The 20624-nt window shown below is 36.4% G+C and overlaps 3 protein-coding genes across 3 annotated transcripts in view; all 3 read right to left on the bottom strand.

Annotated features, from left to right (window-relative positions):
* Window positions 1–20624, bottom strand: part of LOC145783507 (E3 ubiquitin-protein ligase RNF14-like) — a 311490-nt gene that overhangs the window by 246226 nt on the left and 44640 nt on the right. The gene's annotated exons all lie outside the window — the stretch shown is intronic.
* LOC145783673 (ADP-ribose pyrophosphatase-like) lies at window positions 118–15489 on the bottom strand. The gene is made up of 8 exons (XM_082595561.1): window positions 15386–15489; window positions 14681–14840; window positions 12121–12196; window positions 10865–10971; window positions 9382–9493; window positions 9065–9208; window positions 7230–7314; window positions 118–6270 (listed from the first exon to the last, which is right to left on the bottom strand). The coding sequence occupies exons 1-8, from the start codon at window positions 15486–15488 to the stop codon at window positions 6125–6127; spliced, it is 933 nt and encodes a 310-aa protein (XP_082451687.1). The 5' UTR covers window position 15489; the 3' UTR covers window positions 118–6124.
* On the bottom strand, window positions 18102–20411 carry LOC145783672 (ubiquitin carboxyl-terminal hydrolase isozyme L5-like). The gene is made up of 3 exons (XM_082595560.1): window positions 19751–20411; window positions 19365–19519; window positions 18102–18821 (listed from the first exon to the last, which is right to left on the bottom strand). The coding sequence occupies exons 1-3, from the start codon at window positions 20344–20346 to the stop codon at window positions 18592–18594; spliced, it is 981 nt and encodes a 326-aa protein (XP_082451686.1). The 5' UTR covers window positions 20347–20411; the 3' UTR covers window positions 18102–18591.

Here is a 20624-nt window from a genome sequence, read left to right as displayed (position 1 = left end):
TAGACGGGTAGATTGACAAAGTTTATGCCGAGAAGACAAAAAATAAAAAGGTTGAACAAAGACATAGCGTTATGATATTGGCTACTTAGAAGTTAATATACAGTAGAATTCGCCTATAGTGACACCTGTTGCAAAGTCCCGTTTGCAAACCATGTGTTTTACATAGAAATGACTTCACCTATAGTGACTTCGTGTATAAGAACACTTTGCTTACAGTGACACCACATTTCTGTCCCTTGGGCTCAAAATTTTCCGTATAAGGACACTTTACGGTGTAGGCTATTTCCAGTTTAAGTTGGAATCATATTTTGTCCTTATCAGCATTCGCCAGTTCCCAGCAGGAAATCCATCTTTTTACATTGATTTAACGTATGCAGAGGTTGAACCATAAAGGATTGATTTGCTGACTGGGTTTGAATTAAACCAACATGGGATGCGCATGCGCAGATACTGGCACTGCACAAGTAGCTTACCGTACCATCAAAAAAGTGCAGTAGGCTACGCCTAACTTGTTGCAAAGCATATGACACGTTGGGTTTTCATATGAGGATGACAGATACAAGAAGATTACTTACTCAAATGGGAATGAACGTCCACAGTGTTAAAACAAAATATAGGTTACATTTGTGTGCCAAAACTTAGTTTAAAAGTGGTCGAAAACTACATATAACCTAAAATGGGGTGAATTCAACACTAAAAAACTAACCTACCACAGCAAACTTTCTTTTAGATATGCTAAGTTACAATCTTTCACGCGGTTATAGCCAACAGTTTGTAGTTTGAACACAATTAAAGTTATGTTTAGCATAATATAGTTGAATGAGTTTCGCTTTTATTTTAGCATAGTAGTTAAAACTTTTACACAATAATAGTAAATAGTATGATCAGAAGCATTGACAGGGGGGCAGGGGGTACTTTTGGACCCGGGATAATTTTAGGGGCCCGGAACCTTTCCAAGAAGTCCGGGAACTTAACCACCGCTTATGCTTTGAATATAGTGCGCTTTTATAAAAGTGTCCTGCTTTGAGACCAGAAGATCTGATTGGTACCGGGCCCAACTCAACGGCCCTGAGTAATGAGTATGACATTTCGATTGAAAGACGCTTGTTCCATTTTCGGCTGCAGCTAAACTAAACAAAATTGAAACTGAAGTTGAAAATACAGTTAAAATATGACGTCATCTTAAAAGCTCACACACATTCACACAAGTATATTTCAGTTTTAACAATAATCAACATTTTCTTAAATTATGAAAAAGTTCTTCGAGCTGAACTATCAGCACTGGTGAACCTAAAATCACATCCTCCATCGTTACATGTACGCAGCTACAGTATAAAACGCTACCATTGACTTTCTACAAAAATTCAAAAAACCTTTCAATTCTAAAAGCTGCAAATTCAAATGAAGCTTGACCAATACCAAGACAGGGGTGGTAAGCACAAATGTGTTAGCTCCATCACATGGGAATGGATGCATAGGACATAACGTCACAAAACATATATGTTTGAAGAGCAAGGAAAGTATCACTGGCAAGTATCTTGCACACTGGTAACAAGTACGCATTGTTGGGTATAATTTTATGTCCATCGGTTGTATTATTAATTATTATTAGTGTTACGTTTGACAAAAAACAAGCAAAATAACTTTTTCGCATTAGTTACTTGTTGAAAATTGATTTTTTTGTACTACTAGCTTTTCATAACCAATGATGAAGTAACATCAGCTGACGTACTTCTTTTCTTATATTGACGTTACATATCAGGGCATCCGTCCGTTAGCCACTGCCTGGTGTCATAGTCAATGAAAACTAGGCGCTCTACATTAATGCCAAAAAACTGATTTTTTTGGTTTATGGTTAGATCTTGAACCAATCTAACAAACACGCTTGATGAATTCAGTCCTAAATATGAACAGTTGAACACCGCGGGGATATATCAAGCAAATCATAAAACGACGTGAAAAGACGGCAACATCACTGTACTAGTTGAATAACAAGCATCATAAAACAGTTGCAGAGAAATCCAAACAGCATTTGCTCTCAAATACAATCTCAGGGCTTATTACAGATGAACGTGACTTGTAACACAATAAAGTACCAACTGCTTGAAATATCGTTTTGTTTTATAACTGGTTTAGACCATGACAAGTGGAAATCAGAAATTCTATGAAAATTTGCTTCATCTTCTCAATGCAGCAAGACTTTAAACCAGGGGTCGGCAACCTTTCTTCAGTCGCGGGCCAAAACAAAACTACGCAGATGTCAACGGGCCGTACAAGTTTTCCATTTGCACTTCCGTTTTCTTTACTTTTCATAATATTGTTAAAATTGGCGTTCTTATCAGAGTATCTCCATATTTAGCTACTATAGGCTTATATAGATTAATATAAAGAAAATTAGTAACAATTGGTAACGAAAAACACCAAGTACTTTATTTATTGACAGCACAACATTAATGTGATATTTGATGTTGTTTCCTGCTAGAAAGTTTCTGAAGGTCAGGTGATAGGTTGGATGAGGCAAGAATCATAACATCTTGCAAGTGGTCATCAGTAAGTTGTGTTCTCAACTTGCCGTTAAATATACGGTTAATTGACTATTACTAACGCAACTCATGTAGCCTGCAACTAGCATGCAGTAAATAGGCTAATATAACCGGACTTCAAGGTGAAACTGCCAAGTACCTTGCCCCAAACCTAGTTTACTATAACAAAGCGACCCGTGATCGATAGGTCGCGGGTACAAAGGCGCTTTGTGATAATTTCCTATGCTTGGTGGATTCTAACAAGCAGCAAATTCTTCAAAGACAAGAATCACTTGTTGAAAAAAAACGGAAAAATGGAACTGGGAGTAAATTATAACTCTAAAAAATAAAGTAATTTAAAAGTCTGGACCGGCTGTCACTAAAAAGGCCAATTCCTGCTTCCTAAGCTACACATATTTCTAAATTATCAACCTTCAAACAAACTAATTCTTAAAACTTCAAATCTATCAAACTATCTGTCAGGCCTGCAACGTCGCTCTCTCTAAAATGCAGTTCGCAGAGAAAGAATATCAAGGAAATTCAAAATGGCGACAATGCCCTAACTAAGCATTGTTGCGGCATAAGTACACAGGCTACGTGATTACAAGTGAGCGTTACGGATAAATATGGAAAAGTAAAAATTGCGAAAGTTTTACATAACATTTAGTAATCTTAATTCTGTTATGTAAAACCAAATGGCAGCATAAAATAATGGGATGTTCGTTTTGGCCCGCCAACTACAATTTGCAAAAATGCTGCGGGCCGGATAATTTTGCTTGGCGGGCCGGATCCGGCCCGCGGCCGTAGGTTGCCGACCCCTGCTTTAAACAATGGAACAAGAACAAGTTAAAGCACAGAACTCAAGTACATTCAACATATGCAATTTGAGGAATGCAGTCGAAGCCGTGGAAAAATGTAGAAAATACGAAACACCAATAAATAGTTAACTTATAAAAGCAATCCACATAGGGTTTATCGAAAATCATAAAACGGTGAAAAACCAGACAGCAAAATCAACCATTTTTGCATTGATCCCATGTCTGCAGACGTTGAATCAATGACGGATTTTGATGTCTGGGACGGGTAGCAAATTTTTGTGACTTTTAAATAGCAAATTTAGTCAAAATGCAAATTAAATCCCTATTAAACTTTTCAGCAATGCAACAAAAATTTGTATTTCAAATTATTAATTTAATAAAAACGTCCTAAGCCATCGGCTCGGAGACAGCACATGATGATGGTGAAAAAATTACATCATAAAAACAGTTCCAGAGAAATAATGATCTATTTAATTTACAGCATACAGCAAATTATAAAACCGCTCAATGCATGTACCATTGTACCTGCAGACAACACGTAATTTCAAGGTTGCCACTAACTAATCTCTATTTCTGAGTGCTTAGTGGGCAACCGGGCTGGAAAAACACAATTTATCAGTTCAGTTGACGCTGGAGATCATGGCATCTCTATCAATAACTATAAATAAATTTAATACAAACATTATTCTAATGTGTTTGATATAGCGCGCTGTATGCAGCCACCCATTTATTTTGTAGATGTTGCGGTTTATCGTGATCGGTTATGTTGTCGATATAATCCAGAAAGGTCTTGGCTAACGTACGAGCCTGTTCTGCATCTATTCAGCAACAAAAAATCCTTGCCCGCAGAATAGCCACAACCGTCCTCAAATGTTCCAGAAACTCACGTGAAGGATAAAGGCGATACAGCAGATTTAAGAAAAAACAATAACAAACTTTTCAACATAATAACAGCAGTGGAGAAAGAGAAAGCTAAAACAGGGATTAAGTTCACATACTTGCTCTAAATTACGTGTTGTAACGATATAATTATTCATGCAAAAACAATATAGGATCGTTTCATAACGTACTTTTTTCAAAGTTTTAATAGGAACCCCTGGCAACACCTGTTTTTTTTTTAGAAATTTAAACAAACTAAATCTGAGTAACAACTGTAGATTCAATATGGACATTGTCTGGAATTTTGAAAACTATTTTGCCACCTCAATTTTTTTGGAAGATTTGTTAATTAGCTTACATTGGAAACAGCTACAAATAAACTTCAAACACGATTTGCGCAGTTTAAAGGTATGTGGTGGAAGCCTGATTTCACAAACAAAGCGAAATCACAAACAAAGATTTCACAGCGAAATCACAAACTATCTAGAATACAAACCAACATGGAAACTCTACAAACAATTAAATCTAGAAAATTGAAATATTTTGGCCACATGATTGGCAATAATTCTATGCAGAGACAACTACTAGAAAGAAAATGAACGGCAATCGAAATAGGGGCAGACCACCAAGAATTTGGACTAATGATACTGAAGACTGGTCAGGACTTAATTACAAAACTGCAGTAGAAAAATCTCTCAACAGAGAAACTTGGCGTCTCATCGCCTCCAATCCTCCACGAGAGGAAGGAACTTAATGAGGATGGTGGGAGCGTAGGTTTCAAATTCTAATAATGTTGTTTATTTTTAGAAAAATAATATTTTTAGCATTGTTTGCATAAAATTTCGACAGCATATTTAATCTATCAATTTCACAACAGCAATGGCATCTTTAGAACATTCCAGTTTATTAAAAGTAGATATAACCTATTGCAGAATTTCCTTAAAACATGGCGGCAGGGCAAGGCAAATGAACCCACAGAAAGAAGATTTCAATCCTGTTGATCAAGGTTGGCGCTGTTACACTTCAACAAAACAAACACAAAATATTTCATAACTTCATTGTGAAGCTAGTTAATACCTCTATTAACATGCGCACAAAGAAATAGTTGATCCATGTTAAAAACTCTTTGTTGAAGTTAAATATTAAACAGCTTAAACATTATTGAACCTCACAGCTACCGGAATGGAGTCACACCTACAACGATTTATCGGTCAATTGATCGATAGAGAAGGAATATTTGAAGGTAAATTATCTCCTGTATGTTTGAGCACCAAGGTAATGCCAGGGCTGTTATGAATTAAATTTGTTCAAGCGCTTTAGTAGCATCAGAAAAAGTGCACTCAGCGTTTCTCTTCGTAACGCGTTGAAAGTACAAAATGAATTGGTTCATAAGCCGGCTAACTAGAGGACAACCTTACACGTCGTTTTTTAGCAATGATAACTGATTAACCGTTAAAAGATTTTATTACAAAAAAACCTAGAAGTCTGTAGTGCTACGATAGGTGTAGCTGGATGCTCCTGATGAAATGCTGCGATGCTACAGCAGTAAACCTACACCCAACCCCTGGCATTTCACCACTATTTTTGTCAATTTGTTGGCTATATTATATAATTTTTTAATTCATCTAAAGATAACGGCTTGATATGAGGCAAATAAAGCTTTTCTTCTGAATATTAAAAGAGCGACAAATACAAAAAATAAAACAACTACTCTACCACATCGGTTTTTAACCAGTGTGATAGTTAAGGGTTAAAGTACGGTAGATGGTGTCTGCACTGCTAACTGAACACACCGTAATGGTAACTAGTACACCATTGAAATGCAAGCAGGTGGAGGAAAAAACGGATTCATTCACTTGAAGCCGTCAATCAAGGTGTGCAAATTGATCAGGTTCTGCTACTGTACTACCAATGCGCCTTATGATGCTCAGCCACTTTGTTTAGCATGGACGAGTGACTGGCGTAAAGTTTTAAGGACCTGTCCAAGTCCAACCAGCACACCGCCCCGGCGTCATCGCCGGCGTGAAGAGGTAACGCTCCGACACTTTCACCTAAACAAAATAAAGTTTGGACTAATGATGCAAGCGCGGGAAGCAACTTGCTTCGTAACCACAAAATAAACAAGAACAAGGGTCTATGGTTTAATTCAGTGGTCGGGAACCTTTTTGAGTAAAAGAGCCATTAAAGCTACATTTTTGGAAATACATTTCCGTGAGAGCCATAGGTAATACTGTAATGCTTTAACACTTAATACAATTAACACGTGGTGGCACTGGTGAAGTTTTGAAAGTGGGAACGCGTCTTAGCAAGAGGATAAAAACAGCAGGGGGGTTGGGGCCTGGGGGGTCTCTCCCACAAAAAAAATTACACGTAATTTCCAAGGTGCATTCTGAGCGCATTTTCAGCTCTAAATTGTAATGAAAAGTTAAGATAAAACTTTTGCGGTTTGCACTTTAGAAGATTGTTTTTTTTTGCGAGCCAGATGCCGTCTTCAAAAGAGCCACAGGTTCCAGACCCCTGGTTTAATTCCTCACAGGAGGGTTAAGCAAATGTTAAATAATAAAATTTTACACGTTTGATAAAATAGTGACGTTTGGAACGCACTGAAGACTTTGTACCTGAAGGCAGTCCATCAATACATTGATTGCACTATCGCATATAAAAAGGCGCAACATCGACAAACTGTATTGATCAGCGAGTTTTTCAACAACGCAACCGATTACGTTTGCATTGCTTCATGCATGATTGATGAGTGATCAAATATTTGAAAAGACTTTCAGACTATGATGTACTCGTAGGTGCTTATTCGCGAAGGCGGTAGAATAAAATTTTCAAAGTGGAAGTGTGCAGTTTGTTTACACTTGCTTCGCGAATCACAGAAACATCTAAACGTTTGTTAATTTATAACCATGTGTGAGTTTGAAAATTTCGCGCTATTTTAAGAAAATCTCGTGGCCAACATGCGCTACAGCAGCACAACCTTTAACTGGATGTATTTTTTCACACTGACCTGTTTCGTCGTGAAAGTTCATGGCAACTGTTTCCATCCAGGCATTGTCTGTATTCCGCGGGTCGTCGACGTACCCTTCAAAAATCTAAGACAAGAACGCTACAGTCAAACGCTTATCAGGAATTACGTTTCATTGCATGATAATGATACATGATGCAAAGAAATTTATTTTCACGCAAGTCAGTTCAACCTGAGCCAGCCAAGAAATCGATTCCAACCTGTTCATTTTTTGTCGTATCTAGGCTTACGCCTGGTTGTTGAAGATTTCTATAAATTGGACGGAAAGGCAAGAAAGCCAATCTTCATGTCCACCTTCAGACATGCATTTAAGAGTCTTGCCAAAGACACAGTCACAAGTTCTTGAGCGGTGTCGAACCGGCGCCCTTTCGAGTGCCGAACCATGGCTCTCACCACTCGGCCATGTGGTGGTCATCAGCTGGGTCATCTTCAATTAACCTTACGGTATTCAAATAGAATATATATACAATAGAATTGCATACAGAGCTGTTTCCATCGCACATATGCGTTGCTCTTAGCGCTTTACAAAGCAGAGCGTCAGCCGAACAGAATGCTGCGTTGTATTGGTTTGCTGATCGATCGCCCAGCAAAAATAGAAATAAGACCCCATACTGCTTTTGAAAGATCTTTAGAATTTAGATAAATGGTTCTCAACTGCCGGTAGGCAAAGAATCTTACTTTTTTAATTTTGTAAAAAATCTTGTTTTTTAAGGAAAGTGGTGGGGAAAACCGTGTTTCGGAATGAGGTGAAGACATTTTTTTAGACATAAGCTATAAGCTGGTAAAAATGCTGGTGAATTGAAGATGCAGTTGGGGAAAAGTAAAATTAGTTTTTAAGGATTGAAGGTCAACACCTTGAAAGAGTTGGCTAACAACTTCGACAATGGTTTTGAAGATCATGAAGATCGTCCACATGGAAACCACGATTTGGGATCAACGATCCATTCATCGATGTTGACACATACGACTTTAATCCCCATGAAAAAATCTGATCGAAATATATTGTGATTCTACTTTACAGTCTAATTTGAAGAAGAAAAAAAAATTGTCACAATTCCAGATCTCTTGGACAGGAACATTCGTGCCTAACTTTTAAAACAATCAAATTGAAGGTGTTTGTTTCAATCAGTTACTTATACGATAAATATTTGTCATCTCTAGGTTTAATTAAAACAAAGCGAAGAAATCGGTTGGATGGTGATGGTGATGCAGAACTACGTGTATTAGAAACATCTTTATCGTCTTATTTACCTCGCATACTGGTAGCGTAACAACAATCAATTTTCCACTACAATTAATTTTGCATATAAAGGGATCGACAGTTTGTTATTTGAGTTGATTTGGTTGCAGTTTTGTTGCAATTTTTGTCTTCAATACATGGCCCTATAATATACTATAATCTTGCACTATGGCACGCAACGATATATTGGTAAACAAAAAATTACAAATTTCTGTTTGCTACGATTTTTTTGTCGCCGGTCCGCGAACATTTTTTTTTTAATTTTGCAGGTCCCCGGTGTTGAAAGATTGAGAACCACTGCTTTAAATGACCTGAGAGGTTATCGAACCAACAATTCACCGATTCTGTAGGCTACTCGTTTAATCAGACCAATTTGGTTTGGTGCCAGTGTGGTCCGATTGAGAAGCTAAACTCTATCCATGTGCGATCGGTTTTCTTTAATGTATCTTCTCCAACAAAAATGGCTCAATCGTAACGTGTTGGCATTATGCGCGGACGGCAATATAGCATGATCCAAAAAATCGTGGCATTTTCAATTAAATAAACAAAGCGTACATTTACTGATAAAGTAACCTACCAGTTTTCCAGCAGAGAAAAGTTTTGAAATTTGTGTTTTGATTTCTTTTTTAATGTCTTCTGTGTTGTCTAGCGAATTCAAAGCTTCTTCTCCAAATTCCCTTTTCAAAGTCAGTGATACGTTTTCATTGGCGTCGACCATGCCCTGTCAAAGTCAATAAAGAATATTCAAAGAAAGAACGACCCAGCAAGCAAACTCCGTCATTTTTACGTTGAGTCAATGTTAAAATGACGGATATTGCTTGCTGGGGTCCACATTGCATGCGAGCTAAATAAAAAGTATATGAAAAGACTTCAACTTCAAACAGAATTTCTTACCCCAGGTATTGCCCACTCTTTTGTATCCTTTCTCTGAATGGCAACAAACTGCAATATTGGTTTACCGCTGGCAGCATTTTTCATAACTTTTTCATTTTTTCCTCTTTTCCATCTGCGCAGCCAATGTAAAAAAAAAGTTTTCAGGCAAAACAAGTCGCCACAACACATCAGCGAACAAACAAAAACAAGCTCGGTGCATGCAGTTTTTCTATAAATATATATCGTTTCTTTTGTTGTGCTTTTTATGCTGCACAAAGTTGAACTCACATTGTGCACTGTGCAGTTTGAATCAACAATTGCCACGTTAAAACGTGAATGTTGAACATGTTACTTGTTACAGTGGTTGCAAAGCATCGTAGTTCGTACTATTGACGGAACTAAATGGATTATAACAGCAGGAGTGCCCAAAGTTTTTCAGTCACGGGCCGCGTTTTGCTATTCGTAAGTTTTGGCGGACCGCATTACATTTTTCACTCATTTTTGTCCTTAAAATTCGGTCTTCGCTTTAAAACTGCAAATTGTAGGAAAGGCAGTCACGAAACGTATTCAGTTATGCAATCAACCCCGCTTAATTGGCCCAGTTTAATCGGACTACTCGCTTAATCGGACCACATTTTGCTGGTTCCGAATCTAAATCGATGTTTCTGTGGCATTTTCATCACTTAATCAGACCATTACTTTGCTCAAACAGACCACGCTCCAACTAAAAATATGCTTTGTAGTTAGCGTTTTTTCCACATGTGTTTGGCGAGATTACATGGCTTTAAAAAAATAATCGTTTTCCCACCATGTTTGAAATTTTCTACACTGACTTGGTAATTTTCGTTTCTTGGGTGCTGCCATTTCTGGTGACTCGCGGTAAAAGTTTTTCTTTGCTTAATTTTGTTTTGTAGCTCGGGAACAGTTGCGAAGCACTGTTTCCATGCTAGTGTTGAAAATGAGCAGTACAACAGAATTGAGTTCAAGCTTCTTGTGCGGCCCATATTCAATTATATTTTCAAAATCTTTCGCGGGCCAATAAAATCAGGACTGCGGGTTGCAGTTGGCCTGCGGGCAGTAGTTTGGACAGTTGGACACCCCTGGATTATACATTCCCAACTAATAAATCAGTCTTTTTTACATTGATTCATTGTCTACGGACGATGATTCAATGTAAAAAAGAGGGAATTGGCTCGGCTCGGTGGCTTAGTGCGTCTGCCTCTGAATCGGTACGCATGGGTTTGATACCTTGTCGGGTCATACCAAAGACTTTTTTTTAATGGTACTGAATCTAATTCCTGCTTGGCACTGAGCAACGTAATGGATTCGGGTAATAATGTACTCAGTTGCGCCTCTATACGGCTGCATTGACACTGTCTGCTTTGTAAAGGGGTGAAGAGCAACGCATTCTGCGATGGGTAAAGCGTTATATCAAAAGAAGCATTATTACTATTTGCTGAACTCCTTCATAGTCCAGACGCTTGCAACGTTTGCAAATACGCACCTCGTCACAATGGGATCGGCAGCATGATTCGGCCCCCACTTTCCTAGGAGACCACGGCCGGAGATGCCAGTTCGACCGAATGGATTCAATGGTATTTGGTTGTCAATCTAATAATGCAACAATGCTGAGCTAAGGATGCTTTACAAATAAGGATAGACGCTGCTTAGGTATCCGCTTCAAAATTTATTTTTTTAATTTAAACTCACAAGAATCTCAAAATATAACAAGGGACGTAAAATTCGAAGTGGCATCGCAGTATGCTTCAGGATATTGAAGATTCGGTATTTGCTGACGATTATTTATCAAAACAAAATATTTAAATCAAGATTTTGTTCCACACAAAATTCCTTTTTATCTTGAATTCATTTTGGTTTATTCCTAACCGAATCGGACTCACCGAATAGTAGCAGACCCTGCTTTGTAAAAGGTAAAGACTTTTACTTTTTAAGGTTTTGAATCGTACTGCATTGAAATGCACCATATCACCATCAATCAACTATTCTTTTACATTTTAAACTTTCCGTATAGCTGTTAGGCGGGATGAACTTCCAGTTGAAAGAACAAATGTTCATTTCATGAATGAGAATTCAACGTGAAAACCTTCACTGAGACACTTTGTTAGGAATAAACCAAAATGAATTCAAGATAAAAAGGAATTTTGTGTGGAACAAAATCTTGTTTTAAATATTTTGTTTTGATAAATAATCGTCAGCAAATACCGAATCTTCAATATCCTGAAGGGTCTGCTACTATTCGGTGAGTCTGATTCGGTAAGTTCCTAACCCCTAACCCTAAAACGGCAATGATAATTAGGCTACGGTACCCGATAATTAAAAAAAAAATTAAAAAATCACTGAATAGGGATTGGACTCACCAAATCGGACTCACCGAAACGGGCCATTCCGTACAAAGTAAGCCATTATATGCTTTACAAACAATTAAATCAAGAAAATTGAAATATTTTGGCCACATGATTCGCAATAATTCTATTCAAAGACAACTACTAGAAGGAAAAATGAACGGCAAACGAAATAGGGGCAGACCACCAAGAATTTGGACTAATGATATTGAAGACTGGTCAGGACTTAACTACAAAACTGCAGTAGAAAAATCTTACAACAGAGAAACTTGGCGTCTCATTGCCTCCAACCCTCGACGAGAGGAAGGAACTTAATGATGATGATATGCTTTACAAGTGCTGAAGTTACCAGCCTAAATCTTCCATATATATACAAATAAAAATAGGAAATTCTTACAATGTATGTTCCCACAAAGCTTTTTCTGTTGACTGGGCCATCAATGGTGTTGAATTTAGGCTGTGGAGATGATTCACTAAAAAATATACAAACAGTTTTCCATGTGACACATGAAAACCAATGTATTAAGAAAAAGCATAAAACAAGTAAACAACGAGAAATAGCCTAACAGAAATTGCATGATAAACACAATCATGTGTTCCCAAAGCTACTGAACTGACATTGGAAAAATATGTCGGGTAAGCTTATATCAAATATAGTTACTATTCACAAAAAACGTTTACAGCCTGTTTCACCCTAAAAGGGAGATCATCAGAAGGTCTTAAATTCAAATAGAATCGGGCAAGCTTTATGTAGGAATAGATTAAAAAAAAAATTACAGTACTGTACTATACTGGCAAACATGCAAATACATTCATTCAGCTAGCAGAGTTTGTAAACATAACTGTATCATTGTTCAAAGCTTAAAAATTGTCTGGCCAAAAAACGCAGTTGGTTAAGTGTACAGCTTGATGAACAAAGAAACGGCAAGAAACAATGCTGCTTCTATTCTCAGGTTGTGTGCTTGAGCAACAACGCACTTAAAGCTCCATTCAGTGGCGAAGTGGATAAAATAATTTATAGCCTAATTAGCAATACTTCAACAAGTGGAAACTCCATTCTGTCAATCTCAGTTACTGGGCTTGTATTAAAGCCTCTGCAAGTAAGCAAAACTGCCAGGATCAAGCTGCCATTTAAGTAGTTAACTCAGCCCAAGAATAAAAATCTTACACTTAATCTATATATAGTGTATTGAACATATCAGAAATTACTGAGAAATCTAAACCAGCTGAAGTGGTGTTGGGTTAAATGATCTCCACGAATTCACAAGGTGTTGACATACTGACAACTTTACTAAATTTCTGGACAAGAAGTTAAAATCAGTAGAAAATCATCAAATTTGGGTCTGCTACTATTCGGCTAGTTCCCTATTCGGCTACAGTCTTTTTCGGCTAGTTTCCTGTTCGGAAATTTTTTGAAAATCTTACGATAATTAATTTAACGATGCCTTCTGTTTATTCTGACACGTTTTCGCTGAGACTTTATCTCATTAACCTCTATTGTTAATCATGAAAAATGTTGTTTTGATGTAAAATACTTATTTTGAACGAACCCAGACAACAAAATTCATCATTTTTACATTGATTCAATGTCTGCAGACGTTGAATCAATGTAAAAATGACAGATTTTGTTGTCTGGGAAGGCACTCAAAGGTAAACACTGGATAAAATACAAGAATGCAAAAGAAACGATATTGTGGAATAAAATACAAAATTCTCTAAATAAACAGAAGAATCGGACATACATCTCTCTGTTATCATTTTTAATGTAAAAATTCCTTTTTGTGGTCCCTTTGTCTGGAACAAATCTAAACTGTGCTGTTGAAATTTCCGATTTTAGTTTTGGTCTCAATCTCATCATCATGATTCAAAGTAAGATCTTTGTTAGATGATTCACAAGGCTAATTGTTCTGTGGAGTGAGCATTCTGTTGCTCCGGTTTTCTTTGGTAAAATTATGAATATGGAACGTACCATATCACTAGGGATGTTTCCGGTGTTATAAATATGATTTAAGATCTCAGTGGTTAAGTCTAAACCCCACTCATGTAAAGCTTCGATAACTTCAACTATAAAAGAAATGATATTGTGGAATAAAATACAAAATTCTCTAAATAAACAGAAGGCGTCGTTGGATTTAGAATTTTGTAATAGTTGAGGATTCTAATATATTCTAAGTTTGCATGCAGACGGCGACACAGGATACATGTCAATTTTATCTGAGCAAACATTAATAGTTCAAAAATAAATTTGATTCGCTTTTTAGTTTTAAGATCTCAGTGGTTAGGTCTAAACCCCACTCATCTAAAGCTTCAATAATTTCAACTATAAAAGAAACGATATTGTGGAATAAAATACAACATTCTCTAAATAAACAGAAGGCGTCGTTGGATTTGGAATTTTGCAATAGTTGAGGATTCTAATATATTCTAAGTTTGCATACAGACGGTGACATAGGATACATGTCGCTTTTATGTAAGCAAACATTTCAATCTAATAGTTCAAACATTTTGCGCTGAATTTCATTTCAATTTATTTTTCTTTGTCGGAATGCAAAAGAAACGATATTGTGGAATAAAATACAAAATACAATTTCATCTTTTATGTCAAACGCTATTTGGCAACTGTCTTTTTTTCGTTGACACGTTTTCGCTGAGACTTTATCGCATTAACCTCTATTGTTAATCATGAAAAAAATGTTGTTTTGATGTAAAACACTTATTTTGAAAGAACCCACACAACAAAATTCGTTATTTTTACACTAATTCAAGACAATTTAAAACTGTAGCCGAATAGGGAACTAGCCGAATCGGACTAGCCGAAACGGGCCATTCCGTCAAATTCAAGCATTCAAAAAATTAAAAACAAAGAACTTGAACATTCTTTGCATAAAGAACTCATCACTTCAGATTAGACCTAAATGTGTTGATAACTTTTATGAACCACTTGCACTGTGCAATACCTGTGTTTGAAGTCAGGATCAGCCCAGACAGGTCCTTTTAGTACAGATGGGGCAGTGTATTCGACAGGGGCATATTCTTTAAAATCAATGGACCAACTAACTTTCTCATCAGGAACTGCAAATCTTTTTACATCAGATAAGGGATACATCAAAGAACGTGCTGAAAAATATACATACAAACATTTGTTGTTATTTTATCGCCTTTATTTAGCAAAAGTACATGAAACGGCAGGTAATAAGATAAAAATTTTAAATAATATTCTTGACTTTCAACACAATAGAAAAACTTAACAATTTTAAAACTTTATTGTTCACAATTGAAATGGCATAACAAGAATTTTCATTTAGAAATCACAAAATAAACTAGTAATGATTTAATGTTGGTGCTTGTGACATAACGTAAAATTAAAAGTGCAGTGCAAAAAAAGGAAGCAGCAAAATAGCTCTTTCATCAAATAAGCTACCGTACTTCAAATTTGACTCAAGGTTGACTAAAAAATCTTTTCCAAGTTGCCACACAAAGCAACAAGTTACAAGGCTATTGAAAGCAAATTTTCTTTGCTGTTGACAAGTTGGTGAAAGAAAAAGGCTGCTACATTTTCAGGTGACTAGAAATCATAACCTCAGAAACACTGGCAATTATGTATGGTAAGAATGGCAACTGTAAAAATTATATATGGCATTAAAATGTACGGTAACAATTACCTTTAGTATGAAGTAATCTGGACTTCTTTGTAGATGATGCAAATCCAACAGATTGAGAAACAGTTTCAACAACACTTCCTACAAATTTTCTAATTCTGTCCATGCCTAATATTGGCAAATCCAAGCATCAGTTGAAAGCAATTAATGTGACAATGCAATATAGAAGGCAGGTCCTATCAATCAATTAAAGTATATAGCCTACTAAGTTGTTATTAATAAGATTAAAATGTATGAAGTGGCTATTTTTACCCACTTGTTGCCATGGTTACAATCAGGTGTTGCCAGAGTTAGGAAGGGTTAAGCCTATCATCATGTTTCCTGTGCTCTTATATGTGCAGGCACTTTGTTCAAAAAAGAAAGATTTATTAGGATAACTAAGTAACTACCGTATACCATCTTGGTAATGAGCTTTAATGCTGTGCATTTATCCTCTGATCTATAGACTAGCCTACTCCTACTATCGTTGCGGCTAACACTTTATTTCTATACTTAACAATTGTTAAAAACTATACCAATAATCGTCTACAAGACACAGTGGTTACAAATGGAATCTCTTCAAATTCACGACAGGTTACCTGCAGAGTTTTCCAATGATAGATATTAAGACAGGGTTGCCATACGTCAGGATTTTTCCTGAGAGACCTTTCCCGCAGCCAACCAATGAAGCGTGACGTTGAAAACAAACCACTTTCAAGAACTGAAATCGTAGCAGTGAAGCACAGTTTTTGAACGTTTTGATCGAACCATCGCTCATTTTAGTCGTACATTTTGTACTAAAAGTACTTTTTTGCCTGAGTGTTACAATTAAGATAATATGAAAATGGTAGTTTAATTAATTATTACAATTAAGTTATTTATTTTAAGAAAAAAATTGAATTTACTACAGGGCCTTAGCCCATGGGCCTAACTACCGCCGGCACAGCCCTATAGCCTACTGCACGGGACCACTAAACGAAAGGACCTCGCATTGATAAATCTTATTTCAAAAATATTTGAGTTAACAACTAAAGTAGGTAGCCTAAACGTGTTATCATTTCATTTAGAATCTACACTTATATTTTTTTCGTGCAGCATTTCCGTGTATTAATTGATCTTTTTGTCCTAGCTTACCCTATGCTTTTGGTCACTCCAGGTTTTTAGCCACTTAATGTTTGTGTTTGGTTCGGCATCTTTTATTCTTATGGAACTAATATATTAACACAGAATGAGACAGCATTGGCCTATATATTTTTGGCAATTATTACTTTCTGTCGAAACAGAAATAATCACATCACAAGTTTGCAACACACACGAATTCATTTTAAATTGGATTACAGCGCAAGTGGTAGCCTATCCCCAATATAGGCCCACCATAATTTTTGATTAGACTAATACAATTTTATTAAATTATTAGCCTACTAACTGTTGTCTAAAATTTTAGTAAACTTTTTCACATTATAAAACTCTAATTCAGTAGCCTACCGTACAAACAATTTATAGTAATGTAGCAACTGCATGGTTGAGTGGTGAGAACATTTGCGCGACGTTCGCAAAGGACGTCAGTACGACCCCGTCCAGAGGTTCCGGCTGTGTCTCGGCAAAGACACTTAATGGCATGCTAAAATAAGGATAGCAGCTGACTCGACAACTATAGGCTATATATCTCTTCGTTGCTTCTTATTGTGTTGCATTTGTGATCGCAGTGAAGGCTACGTAATACTCTATATGTTGTTGCAAAGGGAGCAAAAAAATGTGATTAGGCTAGCCTATTACTGAACTTCATCTCAACTTTACTGGGTGGCTTATACGAAGCTGGGTAGGCTAAACAAACAAATAATTGAAATCCTTCTGTGGTCGGAAAAAAAGATTAAAACGTAGCTTCGATTTCATATCTAAAGTAATTGTAACATGTTCTGCGGAAATCCAGTTTTTATTGGATGAGTTTGGGAAAATGTGAAGTGTGTGCACTTGCGTCTTCATTAATAGAGCAATAGCCGACACAAGGTAGCCTATAAGCTTATACTAACAATAAATGTTTGTCAACAGCTGATTGTAGCAAGAATTGACAGCAATAGACAGTTAAACACCGGTGTTTCGTGGTCTGCAGCTCGTGCGAGCTTTACATGTGTCATTTCTACGTTCTATAATAGCCTAAGCACAGAAACAAATGGATGCCTCATAGCCTAATTGTATCGGAACCCCAACTGACGAAGTTAGGCTACAGCCTTGATTGAATGGCAGTCCAGCTTATTAGCCTACTTCAGTTGATTCATATTCAGTGCAAGTAGGCCATACGGTAATTATGTGATAGGCTGCATTGCTTTCACAAGAAGCAAAAAAGGCTACAAACTGAAACCCACTTAGCCTACCGTACTTATTGTAGCAAATAAGACAGAAATTCTCACTTATTATTAAAGAAATTTTAAGTCTATCAGAATTGCAGACCAACAGCGTTTTGCTTAGACATTAACACACTACCACCAGTTCCTTCAAGCGCCATAGCTTATGCGCAGTTACTAAACACTTTTTCAATTTCAAAGAATCTTCTACAAGTCAGCAGTTGTGAACTGAGCAAATGGCAGTTAAGCAAGTGATGACCAAAGAAGTCCGATGCTAGGTGAAAATTTCACTTGCCGACTTGGACAGTAGCTGAAATGTACTTTGTTGGTAAGCGTAAGCATCATAGGCTTCTCTCAAATGCAGTGACTGGACCCTGCGATAGCGCATCAAAGCCTAAAACAGTACGGTACGCGAAACATTCCAAAGAGCTTTTTTAATCCTGGGATAACAATCCCCACAATTAATAGTTCTTGACAATAAGCTTACAACTCATTTAATGGCCTTTGTATTTATCACTTAATCTCAAGGTGAAAACATTGCCAAACAAACTGCCGTATGATACGGCACGTGATTTTCTTCTCTGCTTTTGAACCGTTTTTGTGTTATAAAAAAAATGTGTATGGGAAAACAGCAGACTACACCATGACTTTGTGATACAATCTGCGTGGACAAATATTCAATAAATCACTAAATGTATCAATCTAAACTCTCAAGCACATAAAAACATTCTCTTAAGCTTCTCACTGACCATAATGTCATCACGCCACAAAGTCGCTATAGTGTAGAATAAAAACTGAGAAATATTCCAAAATTACCAAAACAAATCAACCCGAAACAAATTCTTGTGAGCTTTTAATGAAGCACAACACACGGCTGACCAAAAACGTCTAACTACTTTTCTGTTTCTCAGCTTGTTTTTGTTTGGCTAATTCAACCAATGGCACAAGCTTCCCGTTCGCTGCTACAATTCGTAACATTTCGATGATGAAAGGCAAATAGTTGTGTTTCCTTCTGATGTTCTCCACTCTGTGTTGTTGCCGTTTCACCATTTCTTGGTTTATTTGTGTTTGATATTCTTCTAACTTTTGATTAATGGCTTCTTCCTTTACTTTACGTTCTGAATAACAATAACATCAACTGTTGGGTGAGCGTTTGTCGAAACAAATATACGTTATTACGTATTAGTTTATTACGTACTTTCTCTCCATGTGACAACTGAATACGTGCTTACCAAACCAACTGAAATGTTACAAAAAAATGTTTACAAATATATTTTGACATAAGCTATTTTTAATATTTTTTAAGTGGTTGTTTGTCTGACGAATTTTTGTGGCAATGTTCCAATGCTTATCCATCTATTGCATGCTACAAACTGATTGATTAAATCTTTATGCACCCCGAGAGTCGAAATTAGCCTACAAAGAGTTTTCTTGCACGTGCAAAGGCCACAAATTAAAACACAAAATAATTAAAACAAATAAATAGACATGGCATTTACACAAGCTAAAGTTTGCAGTACTATGAAGTTTAAAGATTAGAATTTAGATAAGCTACTATAATATAGATTTATAATTATGATATATCATACTATATTTCCTATTATACTCTGCTCATGTCTGAAATATGGGCACACCACTATACAATATTGTACATATGTTACCTTGTTCTGTGTCTTCTACCAAACTCGATTTGAGTTCGGTCTTTAGTGAGTCCATTTGTTTTTCTAGTGTCATTTTAACATCTGCCACAATAGCCATCAGATTAAAATGAATTTCTCCAGCTGCATATCGATTCATCCGTTTTTGTATGACAGGTCTACAACAATAACACATATATAAAACATTTTTTCATGAATTGTTTGCATTAAAATTATTAACAACAGGCTTAAGTGTACACCAATACGCCAACAATAACTGTTAATTACAAAAATCAATTTTGCACTTTAAGGTACATGGTACAAAATATTATTTTCTTAGAATGCAAAAAACAACTTTTTCTAATGTTAATGGGAAACTGAACCCCAAAATTAAATTTATAGGCTTTTACCTGACTGTGTCTATCCAATCGTCTTTAGAAACAGGTCCATGATCAATTGGGCTTGGTTTCAAGCCATCTAATTCATATAGTCTGCCATCGCATGGCATGTAGCCAATAAAGTGATATGCATCTTCACTTTTTGTAGATTTTTCGTCGTATTCAAATACTTGTTGCCTTGAAAAGCTGTTGTGCACTTGTCGTATTAATTTAGAGTTACTTAGAGCAAGTCCTTTCATAGCAGGGTCAAATGACTTGGTAAAGCTTTTGAATTCCCGCAAATTATCACCAAGATTAACCTCATCACTTTGGGTGTTCAGCAAGATACTGATAATAGCTTGTGTGGCACAGGCATTGCTAATTACCTGTTTTGCAAAGAACATATTTTCTAAACGGTTGTCTTGAACGAGAGTGCCTTCATTGCTGTCATCTTTGACACATTTGAATAAAAAAATGAGACCATACACTGGCTTCAAAGATTTGAAGCTTTCAGGGTCTAACGAAAATAATTCTTCTACCTGTACGCCTTCAACTCCAAAGTCTTTTATCAGCTCAGTAAAAACTCCAGGATCACTTTCAATTAAACACCATTCTCCTGCAGATGCCATTACAATGTTAAAGCATTGATTTATAGCATTCAACTTTCAAGTACAAAGTTGTATAAGAGTATGGTTAACCTGCAAGAGAAAACAAATTTGAAAAATGCTTTTGTCACAATCAATAGATATAGCCCAGGTGGCAGGCTACATTAAATATGTTCTTGAACGAGTGTGCTATTTTAATTGTGCGGTTATTACGAGATGTTATTGTCAGGTACTGTCCCAAGGTAACCTCTAATTATGAAATCCTTATACCACAACTTATTTTTAGAAGATTTTGTGTCCGT

The sequence above is a fragment of the Aplidium turbinatum genome, chromosome 14 (assembly GCF_918807975.1).
Source record: "Aplidium turbinatum chromosome 14, kaAplTurb1.1, whole genome shotgun sequence".
In the NCBI taxonomy this organism is placed as follows: Eukaryota; Metazoa; Chordata; class Ascidiacea; order Aplousobranchia; family Polyclinidae; genus Aplidium; species Aplidium turbinatum.
The sequence above is the reverse complement of the archived record's forward strand: the minus strand, read 5'-3'. Positions and strand labels throughout refer to the sequence as shown.